Source organism: Cygnus atratus, unplaced genomic scaffold (genome assembly GCF_013377495.2).
Source record: "Cygnus atratus isolate AKBS03 ecotype Queensland, Australia unplaced genomic scaffold, CAtr_DNAZoo_HiC_assembly HiC_scaffold_130, whole genome shotgun sequence".
NCBI classification, from domain to species: Eukaryota; Metazoa; Chordata; class Aves; order Anseriformes; family Anatidae; genus Cygnus; species Cygnus atratus.
In genome coordinates, this window is record NW_026109723.1 from 25679 (window position 1) to 41042 (window position 15364).

General features: G+C 71.7%; 1 protein-coding gene across 1 annotated transcript; it reads right to left on the reverse strand.

Moving 5' to 3' along the window:
* Positions 1-3358: 3358 nt before the first annotated feature.
* On the reverse strand, positions 3359-14203 carry LOC118261594 (helicase SRCAP; the record flags this gene model as incomplete). Its single annotated transcript, XM_035572494.1, has 9 exons — positions 3359-4353; positions 4410-4524; positions 5742-5825; positions 7240-7419; positions 8875-8950; positions 9008-9051; positions 10139-10253; positions 12020-12216; positions 14034-14203. Coding segments are annotated over 9 exons (1976 nt in total), but the record flags the coding sequence as incomplete, so codon positions are not given.
* Between the last annotated feature and the right edge of the window lie 1161 nt (positions 14204-15364).

A 15364-nucleotide genomic window follows, 5' to 3' on the forward strand; every position in this document is an offset into this window, starting at 1 on the left:
GGCCTCGGGGGGGGCGGTTTTTGGGTGGTTTCGGGTCTTTTCCGGAGTGTTTTTAGTTGTGTTTTTTTTTTTTGGGGGGGGGGGGGGGGGGGGGGGAGCGCGGAGCTCCCTCAGCCGCCGCCGCCTCCTCCCCCAGGCTGGGCCGCGGCGCTGTGCGCATGCGCCGCCCGCCTCACCGCGCAGCCCCGCCCCGCGCGCATGCGCGGAAGGAGGGGCGGCGGTCGCCGTGGTAACGGAGCGAGGGGCGGGGCCTGTCGCTGAGGTAACAGGGAAAGGGAGGGGGAGCGGTTGCCGTGGTAACGGAGCGAGGGGCGGGGCCTGTCGCTATGGTAACGGGGAGGGGCGGGGGAGCGGTTGCCGTGGTAACGGAGCGCGGGGCGGGGCGCGCCGCTTAAAGGGGCCGCGTCCCGGTGTGGGGACCCTTGGGGGGGCCCCAAACCCCTCCCCAGGGACCCCCAACCGCACTGGGTGCCCCCCCCCCCGCCCTATAGGCGACCCCTAACCCTATGGAGACCCCCCAAACCCCCATAAGGACCCTCCCAGCCCTATAGGGCCCCCCTTCACCCCATTACCCCCCTAAATCCCACAAAGACCCCCCCCCAACCCAATAGGGACCCCCCCCCGAAAACCCCATAAATCCCCCAGGGACCCCCCCTTTTCCATAGGGACCCCCCCCCCCTTTAACCACAATAACCCACCCCCAAAGCCCCCTCCCCTAAAAAGCGCCCCCTCCCCTAAAAAAAGCCCCTCCCCTCTCTAAAAAGCCCCACCCACCCAAATTTGGGGTCCCCCCCCCCCCCCCATCCCCTGGGGGGGGTCCCCCCCAAAACTCTCCGTTTTTAACCCTTTATTCATCGCGTTCTCCCGCAGAGGAAAGCTTACAGCCGCCGCCTGTACACGGTGCCCCACACCGGAGGGGGGGGGGGGGGGGGAGGCCGGGACCCCACCCCCACCCCCAAAATCTCCCCCCCCACCCTAACAATCCCCCCCCCCCCCCCCCCAACCCCACCGGGGTCTCCCCCCAGCCCGGCACAAAGCACCTTTGCATAGATCGTGTTGAAAAGGAACCTATTTTACATGGGGCTGTACAGGGGGCCGCGCCCCCGCCAATGTACACGGGTAAAAAACGGCCCCCCCGGGGCCCCCGCCCACGCCCCCCCTCCGAGGGACGCAGGCTCCCGCCGCAAGATGGCCGCCGGTAGGGACAAGATGGCCGCCAGGCGGGCGGAGGCACCGGGGGGCAAGATGGCCGCCGGCTCCGACAGCCGTTGGAGTCAAGATGGCCGCCGGGTTGCATGGGGCCAAGATGGCCGCCGGCCTAGGGGTCCACGTCGGTTAAGATGGCTGCCAAGGAGTCATTGCAGCCTGGTTCAAGATGGCCGCCACCCCGGGTGTCTGTTGGAGCCAAGATGGCCGCCAAGGCGGATGTGTGTTGGGAGCAAGATGGCCGCCACGTCCTGCGCCGTCTGGAGCCAAGATGGCCGCCGGTTGCTGAGGCCAAGATGGCTGCTGGATCTGTGCCCACTGAGAACAAGATGGCCGCCGGCAGCAGCGATCGCTGGGGCCAAGATGGCCGACATGGGTGGGAGGAAGAGGAAGCCGCTGAGATGAGGTTGAGGCAAGATGGCCGCCAGGCCTGGCACCCACTGGGAGCAAGATGGCCACCAGGTCTGACATCACAAGGTTCAAGATGGCCGCCTCTTCTGACATCACTGGATTCAAGATGGCTGCCAGCTCTGACATCACTGCATTCAAGATGGCCGCCGGTCCTGAGGCACACTGGAAGCAAGATGGCCGCCACTTCTGACATCACGTGGTTCAAGATGGCCGCCAACTCTGACATCACTGCCTTCAAGATTGCCGCCAGCCCCAAAGCCTACTGGGAGCAAGATGGCTGCCAGCTGTGATGTCATGTGGTTCAAGATGGCCGCCAGTCCCTAGGCACGCTGGGAACAAGACGGCTGCCACTTCTGACATCATCACGTGGTTTAAGATGGCCGCCTCTTCTGACATCGCTGCGTTCAAGATGGCTGCCGGCTCTGACATCACAAGGTTCAAGATGGCCGCCTCTTCTGACATCACAGGACTCAAGAGGGCCGCCTTCTGACATCACATAGTTCAAGATGGCCGACCAGCCAGCCCCAATGCCCACTGGGAACAAGATGGCCGCCTCTTCTGACATCACTTCCTTCAAGATGGCCGCCACCTCTGACATCACCAGTCTCCAGGTGGTGCCCGCTTCCTCTGACATCACCGCATTCAACGTGGCCACCGGATGTGGCGTCACAAGGCCCCACCACACACCTCTGACGTCACTAACAGCCTCCAGGCGGCCATCTTAGGCCCTCCAGCGGCCATTTTGGGGGCGGCCATCTTGGGGGGCCACCCGCCTCAGCCAGTCAGAGGGTGCCAGGGCGGCCATCTTGGGCGGCGGCCATCTTGGGCGGCGGCCATCTTGAAATGTCGGCCATCTTGGTCGGCGGCCATCTTGGACGTCGGCCATCTTGGATGCCGGCCATCTTGCGATGCCGCCCGGCGGCCATTTCGGAGCGCCCCAGGCGGCCATTTCGGCTGCGCCCTCTCCGCTCGCTCGGCCGCCGCCGCGCCGCCGCGCCGTCGGCCATCTTGGGCTCACCCCCTCGCGGGGCTCCCCGGGGCGTCCGCGCCGCGCCGCCCGGCTCCGGGCGCCCGTCGGCCATCTTGCCGGCCCCCTCGGGGGGCAGCGGGGGGTCACGTCTTGGCCTTGCGGCCCCGCACGACCACCGCCGCCGCCGGGGGGGGCTCGGGGGGCGTCGCGGGCCCCCCGGGCGCGTTGGCGGCGGCGGCGCATCGCCGCGGGGGCTGCCGCCGCCTCCTCCTCCTGGCCGGCGGCGGCGGGGGCCGGCGGCGGCGGTGCCGCGGAGCCCCCCCGGCCCCCCTACGGCGCCGCTTGGCCGGGGGGGGCCGCCGGCGGGGGACTTCGTCCCCGCTGCCGCCGCCGCCGCCGTCGTCGTCGTCAGAGGAGGAGGAGGGCGGCGGCGGGGAGCGGCGGCGGCGCCGCCCGGGCTCGCGCTCCAGGGGGGCCATGAGGGGCGCCCCTGGGTGCCGCCGGGTGCTGCGGGGGGCCGGGGGGGGCGAGGCGCTGCTGTCGGGGGACGCCCGCTTCGGGGGGCGCCCGCGCCGCCGTTTCCCGGGGCTGGCCGGGGCGGCGGCCGCCGAACCGGCGCCGGTGCCGCCGCCGCGTGCCGGCCGCCCCCGCCGCCGCTTGCCGGGGGGGGAGTGGCGGCGGCGGGGCCCCCCTCGCCGCTTCGGGGGGCGGCCGCGGCGGCGCTTGGGGGGCGCGGGGCTGCCGGCGGGGCTGCCGGCGGCCGCGTCGGCGTCATGGCGGCGGCGGCGGGGCCGTCCCGGCGCGGGCGCCTCGAGGACGGTGACCAGGCGGCCCGGCAGCTGCCGCAGCACTTTGGCGGCCGGCCCCGGCGCGCGGCTCTGCCGGATCTCCACGTCCGCGCTGCGGCGCCGCCGGGGGCCCCGGGAGGGGACGCGGGGGGGCGCCGACGTCACGCTCGGCGCCTCTGACGTCACCGGGGAGGCCGCGGGAGGGGTCGGGGGCGGCGGGGGCGGCGAGGCCGCGCCGGAGGCCACCGGCGGCGGCGGCGATGCCGCGCCGGACGGCGCCGCGTTCGCCGGGTTGGGTGCCGGGGAGGGCGGTAGAGTCACCGGGGTGGGGGCGGGCGCCGGCGGCGATGTCACCGGCGCGGCCTGTGACGTCACTGGTGCCGCTGGTGACGTCGCCGGCGTGGCGTTGGGCGGCGCCGGGGGCGGTTGCGGCGGTGCCGGGGCCGGGGGCGGCGTCGCCGGCGGCGCTTTGGTCGTCGCCGGGGCCGCTTGTGCCGTCACGGTGGCCGCCTGTGCCGTCACCGGGGCTGCTTGTGATGTCACCGGCGTCGCTTGTGATGTCACCGGAGCCGGCGGAGACGTCACCGGAGCCGGTTGTGACGTCACCAGGGCGGCGGGGGGCAGCAGCGGGGCCGCTTGCGGCGTCACCGGCGCCGGCTGTGCCGGCGCCGCGGGCACTTGCGTCATCACCAGCACCGCCGGCGTCGGCGATGACGTCACCGGCGCGGCGTGTGACGTCAGCAGGGCGGCCGGCGGCGTGGCCGGCGCCGCTCTCGCCGCGGCCGGCGTCCCGGTGGGCGCCCGGGGGGACGTCCCGGCCCCCCGCGGCGACGTGGGCGGCGTCCTCGGCGACGTCGGCGTCGCGCGCGGTGACAGCGGTGCCCGCGGTGCCGCCGGGGCCGGTCGCGGCGCCGCCGGCGTCGCCCGCGGCGCCGTCGCGGCCGCCCGCAGGCGCTGGCTGGCGCGGGTGCCGGTGCGCTCGGGGAGGGGCCGGGGGGGTCCCCGGGCCCTGCGGGGCCGCCGGGGGCCGGGGCCTTCGTCGCCGGCCGCCGCCGCCGCCGCCGCCTCCTCCTCTTCCTCGGCCGGCAGCCGGAAGCGGCCCTCGCCCTTGGCCTGGTCGATGTCCTTGCGTGCCGCCTCCACTTGCTCCTGGGGGGGATGGGGGGGGGGAAGGGGGCACCCATGGGTGCTCGGACCCGTAACGAGGACCTGTGGGTGCCCCCACCCCATAGCCGGACCCCCGCGGGTGTCCCTTGTCCCACAGTGGGTGCCCCCCAGCTCGTACTGGTCTCTCCCCAGTTGGTACTGGGAGCTACTGGGCGTCCCCCAGCCCCGCCCCCCGAGCACCCATGGGTGCCCCCACCCGTAACAAGGACCTGTGGGTGCCCCCACCCCACAGCCAGACCCCCGCGGGTGTCCCTTGTCCCACAGTGGGTGCCCCCCAGCTCGTACTGGTCTCTCCCCAGTTGGTACTGGGAGCTGCTGGGCGTCCCCCAGCCCCGCCCCCCGAGCACCCATGGGTGCCCCCACCCGTAACAAGGACCTGTGGGTGCCCCCACCCCATAGCCGGACCCCCACAGGTGTCCCTTGTCCCACAGTGGGTGCCCCCCAGCTCGTACTGGTCTCTCCCCAGTTGTTACTGGGAGCTGCTGGGGGTCCCCCAGCCCCGCCCCCCGAGCACCCATGGGTGCCCCCACCCATCACAAGGACCTGTGGGTGCCCCCACCCCACAGCCAGACCCCCGCGGGTGTCCCTTGTCCCACAGTGGGTGCCCCCCAGCTCGTACTGGTCTCTCCCCAGTTGGTACTGGGAGCTACTGGGCGTCCCCCAGCCCTGCCCCCCGAGCACCCATGGGTGCCCCCACCCATCACAAGGACCTGTGGGTGCCCCCACCCCATAGCCGGACCCCCGCGGGTGTCCCTTGTCCCACAGTGGGTGCCCCCCAGCTCGTACTGGTCTCTCCCCAGTTGGTACTGGGAGCTGCTGGGCGTCCCCCAGCTCCCCCCGGAGCACCCATGGGTGCCCCCACCCATCACAAGGACCTGTGGGTGCCCCCACCCCACAGCCAGACCCCCGTGAGTATCCCTTGTCCCACAGTGGGTGCCCCCCAGCTCGTACTGGTCTCTCCCCAGTTGGTACTGGGAGCTACTGGGCGTCCCCCAGCTCCCCCCGGAGCACCCATGGGTGCCCCCACCCGTAACAAGGACCTGTGGGTGCCCCCACCCCATAGCCGGACCCCCGCGGGTGTCCCTTGTCCCACAGTGGGTGCCCCCCAGCTCGTACTGGTCTCTCCCCAGTTGGTACTGGGAGCTGCTGGGCGTCCCCCAGCCCCGCCCCCCGAGCACCCATGGGTGCCCCCCACCCACCTCGGCCTGCTTCAGCTCCTCGCGGCTGACGTCCTCCAGCGAGGCCTCCAGGAAGTTCATGGCGTAGCGCTCGATGGGCGTCAGCTGCGGCACCGCGCGGCGCCGTCACCCCCAGTGTCCCCAACGTCCCCCCCGGGGCTGTCACCTGCCCCCCCCCCCCCCCCCGTGTCCCCTCCTGGGCCCCCAAAATCCCCCCAAAACGGCCCCAAACGTCCCCGACAACCTCAGTGGCCCCAAAGGTCCCCAACGTCCGCAAATATTCCCAAATGTCCCCAATATCCGCAAATGTCCCCAACGTCCCCAAATGTCCCCAAATGTCCCAATATCCCTAAACGTCCCCAATGTCCCCAAACGTCCCAAATATCCCCAAATATCCCCAATATCCCAAAATATTCCAAACGTCTCCAAACGTCCCCAACATCCCCGAATATCCCAAACGTCCCCAACGTCCCCAAATGTCCCCAACGTCCCCAAATGTCCCAAATGTCCCCAACGTCCCCAAATGTCCCCAACGTCCCCAAATGTCCCCAATATCCCCAAATATTCCAAATGTCCCCAACATTCCCCAATATCCCCAACGTCCCCAAATGTCCCAAATCTCCCTAAACGTCCCCAAACATCCCCAACGCCCCCAAACGTCCCCAATGTCCCCAAACGTCCCCAGCGCCCCTCGTGCCCCTCCTGGCCGCTCCCTTCCCTTTTGCCCCGCGTCCCAGTGTCCCCCGCATGTCCCCCCGGTGTCCCCCCCGTGTCCCCCCCGTGCCCCTCCCGTGTCCCCCGTGTCCCCCCCATGTCTCCCCCGTGCCCCTCCCGTGTCCCCTGTGTCCCTCCCATGTCCCCCGTCTCCCCCATGTCCCCCCCGTGTCCCTCCCTTGTCCCCCCGGTGTCCCCCCCGTGTCCCTCCCTTGTCCCCCCGGTGTCCCCCCCGTGCCCCTCCCGTGTCCCCCCATGTCCCCCCCATGTCCTCCCCATGTCCCCCGTGTCCCCCCCATCCCCCCCCATGTCTCCCCCGTGTCCCTCCCATCTCCCCCGTGTCCCCCATGTCCCCCCCATGTCTCCCCCGTGCCCCTCCCGTGTCCCCTGTGTCCCTCCCATGTCCCCCGTCTCCCCCATGTCCCCCGTGTCCCCCCCGTGTCCCTCCCTTGTCCCCCGTGTCCCCGCCATGTCCCCCCCATGTCCCCCTCGTGTCCCCCGTGTCCTCCCCATGTCCCTCCCATGTCCCCCGTGTCCCCCCCGTCCCCCCCCATGTCTCCCCCGTGTCCCTCCCGTCTCCCCCGTCTCCCCCATGTCCCCCCCATGTCTCCCCCGTGCCCCTCCCGTGTCCCCTGTGTCCCTCCCATGTCCCCCGTCTCCCCCATGTCCCCCATGTCCCCTGTGTCCCCCCCGTGTCCCTCCCATGTCCCCCGTGTCCCCCCCGTCCCCCCCCATGTCTCCCCCGTGTCCCTCCCGTCTCCCCCGTGTCCCCCATGTCCCCCCGCGTCCCCCCCGCGTCCCCGACCTGCTCGACAAGGGCGGCGATCTCCTGCTCGGCCTTGGAGAGCTCCTCTTCGGCCTCGCGGGCGCCGCGCTCCTCCTCGGGGCTGAGGCTCTCGCTGAACTCGGCCAGCGCCGCCACGTGCTCCGCCTGCGCCTGCGAGGCCGCCCGGATGTCCTCGGGGTCCTCCGCCCCGCACAGCGCCTGCCACCGCCACCACGGGGACCGTCAGGGCCGGGGGGGGGGGGCAGCGGGGGCGTGGGGGACGTCGGGGGGCGCGGGGGTGTGGGGGACATCAGGGGGACATCGGGGGCCGCGGGGGTGTGGGGGACGTCAAGGGACAAGGGGGTGTGGGGGACATCAGGGGGACATCGGGGGGCGCGGGGGTGTTGGGGACATCAGGGGGCAGCGGGGGTGTTGGGGACATCAGGGGGACATCGGGGGGCGCGGGGGTGTGGGGGACGTCAAGGGACGTGGGGGTGTTGGGGACTTCAGGGGACGTAGGGACATTGGGGACATCGAGGGACAGGGGGGTGTCAGGGACATCGGGGGGCGTGGGGATGTTGGGGACATCAGGGGACATGGGGACGTTGGGGACATCAAGGGACAAGGGGATGTTGGGGACATCGGGGGACGCGGGGGTGTGGGGGACATCAGGGGGCACGGGGGTGTCGGGGACATCGGGGGACGCGGGGACGTTGGGGACATCAGGGGGCACGGGGGTGTCGGGGACATCAGGGGACACGGGGACGTTGGGGACATCGGGGGACGCGGGGGTGTCGGGGACATCAGGGGACACGGGGACGCTGGGGACATCGGGGGACGCGGGGGTGTCGGGGACATCAGGGGACACGGGGACGCTGGGGACATCGGGGGACGCGGGGGTGTCGGGGACATCGGGGGACGCGGGGGTGTGGGGGACATCGGGGGACGCGGGGGTGTCGGGGACATCAGGGGACACGGGGACGTTGGGGACATTGGGGGACATGGGGGTGTCGGGGACATCAAGGGACATAGGGACGTTGGGGACATCAGGGGACGCGGGGGTGTGGGGGACATTGGGGGGTGTGGGGGTGTTGGGGACATCAAGGGGACATCGGGGGGCGCCAGGGTGTGGGGGACGTCAAGGATAAGGACATGGGGACGTTGGGGACATCGGGGGACATGGGGGTGTTGGGGACATCAAGGATAAGGACGTGGGGACGTTGGGGACATCAGGGGACGCGGGGGTGTTGGGGACATCAGGGGGACATCGGGGGGCGTGGGGGTGTCGGGGACATCGGGGGGCGCAGGGGTGTTGGGGACATCAAGGGACGTGGGGGTGTTGGGGACATCAGGGGACACGGGGACATTGGGGACATCGGGGGACACGGGGACGCTGGGGACATCGGGGGACACGGGGGTGTCGGGGACATCGGGGGACACGGGGCCGCTGGGGACATCGGGGGACACGGGGGTGTCGGGGACACCGAGGACATCGGGGGACAGGAGATCTCGGGGCCATCAAGGACCAGGCCGCGGGGACACGGGGCCGCTGGGGACATCAGAGACACTGAGGACATGGGGGGGGGGGGGGGGGTGACAACGCGGGGCCATCTTGGGGACGCGCTCGGGGACACGGGGACGCGCTGGGGACGCGCTGGGGACGCATGGCCCGACCTGCTCCAGGATGTGCGTGCGCCGGCTGGCCGCGGGGTCCTCGTCCTCCTCTTGGGGACCGTCCCTGTCCCTGTCCCTGTCCCTGTCCCTGTCCCTGTCCCTGTTGTCCTTGTCCCCGTCCCGCTCGCGGCGCCCCGGCTCGTCCGGCGCCATGTCGAAGAGCTCACGGATCGTTTGCTTGGGGACAACGGGGGGACAAGGAGGGGACAGTGAGACCGCCGGCGGCACCCGCGGCCCCCCGGCCGTGTCCTTTCCGTGTCCCCGAGGGCCACCGCCTGTCCCCGAGGGCCACCACATGTCCCTGAGGGCCGCCGCCTGTCCCCGAGGGCCACCGCGCGTCCCCTCGGGCCACTGTGCATCCCCGAGGGCCACCGCCTGTCCCCTTGGGCCACCGCCTGTCCCCGAGGGCCACCGCACGCCCCCTTGGGCCACCGCGCTTCCCTCGGGCCACCGCCTGTCCCCTCGGGCCACCGCCTGTCCCTGAGGGCCACCGCGCATCCCCTCAGGCCACCGCGTGTCCCTGACGGCCACCGCGTATCCCATCGGGCCACTGCGCATCCCCTCGGGCCACTGTGCGTCCCCGAGGGCCACCGCCTGTCCCCTCAGGCCACCGCGCGTCCCTGAGGGCCACCGTGCATCCCCGAGGGCCACCGCCTGTCCCCTTGGGCCACCGCCTGTCCCTGAGGACCACCGCACGCCCCCTCAGGCCACCGCGCTTCCCTCGGGCCACCGCACGTCCACTCGGGCCACCGCCTGTTCCCGAGGGCCACCGCCTGTCCCCGAGGGCCACTGCGTATCCCCAAGGGCCACCATGCGCCCCCTCGGGCCACCGCCTGTCCCCTCGGGCCACTGCGCATCCTCTCAGGCCACCGCGTGTCCCTGAGGGCCACCGCATATCCCATCGGGCCACCGCGCGTCCCCTCGGGCCACTGTGCATCCCCGAGGGCCACCGCCTGTCCCCTTGGGCCACCGCCTGTCCCTGAGGACCACCGCACGCCCCCTCGGGCCACCGCACTTCCCTCGGGCCACCGCACGTCCACTCGGGCCACCGCCTGTCCCTGAGGGCCACCGCCTGTCCCCGAGGGCCACCGCGTATCCCCTCGGGCCACCACATGCCCCCTCAGGCCACCGCGCTTCCCCTCAGGCCACCGCGTGTCCCTGAGGGCCACCGCGTATCCCCAAGGGCCACCACGCGCCCCCTCGGGCCACCGCGCATCCCCTCAGGCCACCGCGCGCCCCCTCGGGCCACCGCGCGCCCCCTCACCTGCTTGAAGTAGGCGGTGGTGAAGTTGCCCCCCTCGATGGCCATGTCCCCCAGCATCCTCTTCTGGTTGGCCTTCTTCAGGATGTTCTCCTCCACCGTCCGCTCGCTGATCAGCCTGGGGACGCCGAGGGGTGAGGGCACGTCCCCGAGGGGCGCGGGGGAGTCCCCGAGGGGCGCGGGGGACGCCGAGGGGCGAGGGGACGTCCCCGGGGGGCGAGGGGTGAGGGGGACGCCGAGGGGTGAGGGGATGCCGAGGGGTGAGGGGACGCCGAGGGGTGAGGGGACGTCCCCGAGGGGTGCGGGGGAGTCCCCGAGGGGCGAGGGGGACACCGAGGAGCGAGGGGATGTCCCCAAGGGGCAAGGGGATGTCCCTGAGGGGCGAGGGCACGTCCCTGAGGGGCGAGGGGACGTCCCCGAGGGGTGAAGGAGTCCCCGAGGGGTGAGGGGGGTGCCAAGAGGCAAGGGGATGTCCCCAAGGGGCGAGGGGGACGGCGAGGGGCGAGGGGACGTCCCCGGGGGGCGAGGGGGACATCCCTGAGGGGCGAGGGCACATCCCCGAGGGGTGAGGGGACGTCCCCGGGGGGCGAGGGGGACGCTGAGGGGCGAGGGGGACGTCCCCAAGGGGTGAGGGGACGACCCCGAGGGGCAAGGGGGATGCCAAGGGGCAGGGGGATGTCCCCAAGGGGCGAGGGGACGACCCCGAGGGGCGAGGGGACGTCCTCAAGGGGCGAGGGGGACACCAAGGGGCGAGGGCACGTCCCTGAGGGGTGAGGGGGAGTCCCCGAGGGGCGAGGGCCCCGAGGGGCGAGGGGATGTCCCCGAGGGGCGAGGGGGACATCCCTGAGGGGCGAGGGGGACGCCGAGGGGCGAGGGGCCGTCCCTGAGGGGTGAGGGGACGTCCCTGAGGGGTGAGGGCCCCGAGGGGCGAGGGCGCGTCCCTGAGGGCCCCGAGGGGCGAGGGGCCGTCCCCGGGGGGTGAGGGCCCCGAGGGGCGAGGGGATGTCCCCGGGGGGCGAGGGGGACACCAAGGGGCGAGGGCGCGTCCCTGAGGGGCGAGGGGCCGTCCCCGGGGGGGCGAGGGCCCCGAGGGGCGAGGGGATGACCCCGGGGGGCAAGGGGATGTCCCCGGGGGGCGAGGGGGAGTCCCCGAGGGGCGAGGGGATGACCCCGGGGGGCAAGGGGATGTCCCCGGGGGGTGAGGGGGAGTCCCCGAGGGGCGAGGGCCCCGAGGGGCGAGGGGATGACCCCGGGGGGCAAGGGGATGTCCCCGGGGGGCGAGGGGGAGTCCCCGAGGGGCGAGGGGATGACCCCGGGGGGCAAGGGGATGTCCCCGGGGGGCGAGGGGACGTCCTCAAGGGGTGAGGGCCCCGAGGGGCGAGGGGACATCCCCGGGGGGCGAGGGGGACGCCAAGGGGCAAGGGGACGTCCCCGAGGGGCGAGGGGGACATCCCTGAGGGGCGAGGGGGACGCCGAGGGGCGAGGGGCCATCCCTGAGGGGTGAGGGGGAGTCCCCGGGGGGCGAGGGCCCCGAGGGGCGAGGGGCCGTCCCCGGGGGGCGAGGGGGAGTCCCCGAGGGGCGAGGGGACGTCCTCAAGGGGCGAGGGCCCCGAGGGGCGAGGGCACGTCCCTGAGGGGCGAGGGGGATGCCAAGGGGCAGGGGGATGTCCCCGAGGGGCGAGGGGACGTCCTCAAGGGGCGAGGGCCCCGAGGGGCGAGGGGAGGTCCCCGGGGGGCGAGGGGGACACCAAGGGGCGAGGGCGCGTCCCTGAGGGGCGAGGGGCTGTCCCCGGGGGGGGCGAGGGCCCCGAGGGGCGAGGGCGCGTCCCTGAGGGCCCCGAGGGGCCGTCCCCGGGGGGGGGGGGCGAGGGGGCCGCCGCCCACCGGTAGATGTGGACGTCGCGGGTCTGGCCGATGCGGTGGCAGCGGTCCTGCGCCTGGGCGTCCATGGTGGGGTTCCAGTCGCTGTCGTAGAAGACGACGGTGTCGGCCCCCGCCAGGTTGACGCCCACCCCGCCGCTGCGGGTGGAGAGGATGAAGCAGAAGATGCGCTTGTCGGCGTTGAAGCGCTCCATCAGCGCCTGCGGGGGGGGGGGGGACGGGGGGGCACGCGTCAGGCCCCCGGGGACCTGTACGAGGGTCCCCCGGGGGGTGGGGGGGGCCTACAGGGGGCCGGGAGGTGGAGGGGGGTCCAGGAGGGGGACGGGGCGCACGGGTCGTGCCCAGGAGGACGTCGGGGCGGGCTGGGATTGGGTTGGAGGGTGGGGGGACACACGGGGACCGTATAGGACGGAGTCGGGGCGCGTGTCCCCATGCTGGGGACAAGAGTGTCACCGCCACGTCCCCTCAGTCCCCATGGACCTCTACGTCCCCTCCGCGGCCTCCGCAACCCCTCCAAGACCTCCCCGTCCCCCATTTTGGCCACCGAAGCCCCCAACAGTCCCCATGTCCCCACGGAAGCCCACCTACAAGGAGTTGGTTCCTGCCCATTCGTGTCCCCGGGGTTGGGGACAGGCGTGTCACCGCCACGTCCCCTCGGTCCCCATGGACCTCTACACGTCCTCCGCGGCCTCTGCAACCCCTCCAAGACCTCCCCGTCCCCCATTTTGGCCACCGAAGCCCCCACTGGGCCCCATCTCCCCACGGAAGCCCACCTACAAGGAGTTGGTTCCTGCCCATTTGTGTCCCCGGGGTTGGGGACAGGTGTGTCACCGCCATGTCCCCTCGGTCCCCATGGACCTCTACGTCCCCTCCGCGACCTCCGCAACCCCTCCAAGACCTCCCCGTCCCCCATTTTGGCCACCGAAGCCCCCAACAGTCCCCATGTCCCCACGGAAGCCCACCTACAAGGAGTTGGTTCCTGCCCATTTGTGTCCCCGGGGTTGGGGACAGGCGTGTCACCGCCACGTCCCCTCGGTCCCCATGGACCTCTACATCCCCTCCGCGGCCTCCGCAACCCCTCCAAGACCTCCCCGTCCCCCATTTTGGCCACCGAAGCCCCCACCGGGCCCCATCTCCCCACGGAAGCCCACCTACAAGGAGTTGGTTCCTGCCCATTTGTGTCCCCAGGGTTGGGGACAGGCGTGTCACCGCCACGTCCCCTCGGTCCCCATGGACCTCTACATCCCCTCCGTGACCTCCGCAACCCCTCCAAGACCTCCCCGTCCCCCATTTTGGCCACCGAAGCCCCCACCGGGCCCCATCTCCCCACGGAAGCCCACCTACAAGGAGTTGGTTCCTGCCCATTTGTGTCCCCAGGGTTGGGGACAGGCGTGTCACCGCCACGTCCCCTCGGTCCCCATGGACCTCTACACGTCCTCCGTGACCTCCGCAACCCCTCCAAGACCTCCCCGTCCCCCATTTTGCCCACCGAAGCCCCCACCGGGCCTCATGTCCCCACGGAAGCCCACCTACAAGGAGTCACCCCACGGCGGTTCCTGCCCATTGGTGTCCCCGGGGTTGGGGACAGGCGTGTCACCGCCACGTCCCCTCGGTCCCCATGGACCTCTACACGTCCCTCCGTGACCTCCACAACCCCTCCAAGACCTCCCCGTCCCCCATTTTGGCCACCGAAGCCCCCACCGGGCCCCATCTCCCCACGGAAGCCCACCTACAAGGAGTTGGTTCCTGCCCATTGGTGTCCCCGGGGTTGGGGACAGGCGTGTCACCGCCACGTCCCCTCGGTCCCCATGGACCTCTACGTCCCCTCCGCGGCCTCCGCAACCCCTCCAAGACCTCCCCGTCCCCCATTTTGCCCACCGAACCCCCCCCGCCGACGACGACCCCCGCCTCCCCGCGCGCACCCGCCCCGTGCCACCCCTTCCCCGCCGACGTCCCCACGGGGGCGGTGGGGTTCGGTGCCCCCCGCGTGTCCCCCCCCCCCCACCCCCCCCCGCACCTGGCGCTGCTCGACGCGGGTGCTGCCGTCCAGGCGCAGGTAGATGTGGCCGTGGTAGGTGAGGAAGCGCTCGAGGACGTCGAGCATCCGCGTCATCTGGGTGAAGATGAGGACGCGGTGGGCCCCCGCCTTCAGGCGCCGCAGCAGCACGTCCAGCGTCTGCAGCTTCCCTGGGGAGGGGGGGGACGCCGGGGTCACCGGGGAGGGGACGCGCCCCTTTGGTGGGGGGGGGGGGGGGGAGGGGAGGGGTCCTCGAAATGGGGAGGGGAAGGGGGGGGGGGGGTTGTTTGGGGGCGTGGGGGGCTTCGTTGGGGACGTGGGGAGGTCCGTCGGGGGGCGCGGGGGCGTCGCCGGGGACTTCGCGATGGGCACGGGGACGCTGTTGGGGACGTGGGGACGTCGTCTGGGGCCGGGGGGACGTTGGTAGGGGCATGGGGACGTGGTTGGGGACAGCATTCGGGACTTGGGGACACCATTAAGGGAGGTGGGGACATCGTTGGGGACACGGGGACATCATTGGGGACACGGGGACATCATTAGGGACACGGGGACATCATTGGGGACATCATTAGGGACATGGGGACATCATTTGGGGACATGGGGACACCATTAAGGGACACGGGGACATCATTGGGGACATCATTAGGGACATGGGGACATCATTTGGGGACATGGGGACACCATTAAGGGACATGGGGACATCATTGGGGACATCATTAGGGACATGGGGACATCATTGGGGACATGGGGACACCATTAAGGGACATGGGGACATCACTGGGGACATCATTAGGGACTTGGGGACATCGTTGGGGACTTGGGGACTTCATTGGGGACACAGGGACAGAATTGGGGACATCATTAGGGACTTGGGGACACCATTAAGGGACATGGGGACATCGTTGGGGACTTCATTAAGGACATGGGGACATCGTTGGGGACATGGGGACATCGTTAGGGTCGGGGGACACGGTTGGGGATGTCATTAGGGACATGGGGACACCATTAAGGGACAGGGGGACATCGTTAGGGACACGGGGATGTTGTTTGGGGACATGGGGACATGGCTGGGGACATCATTAGGGACAAGGGGACGTTGCTAGGGACGTGGGGACGTTGTTTGGGGACACGGGGACATCGTTGGGGACATGGGGACACCATTAAGGGACAGGGGGACGTTGTTTGGGGACATGGGGACATCACTGGGGACATGGGGACGTCCTCAGGGACACGGACACAGGGGACGGGGATGTCACCAGGGCCATGGGGACGGCATCGGGGGGGAGGGGGGGGACAGTGCAGGGGGGGAGGGGGGGGCCCCAGGGGGGGAC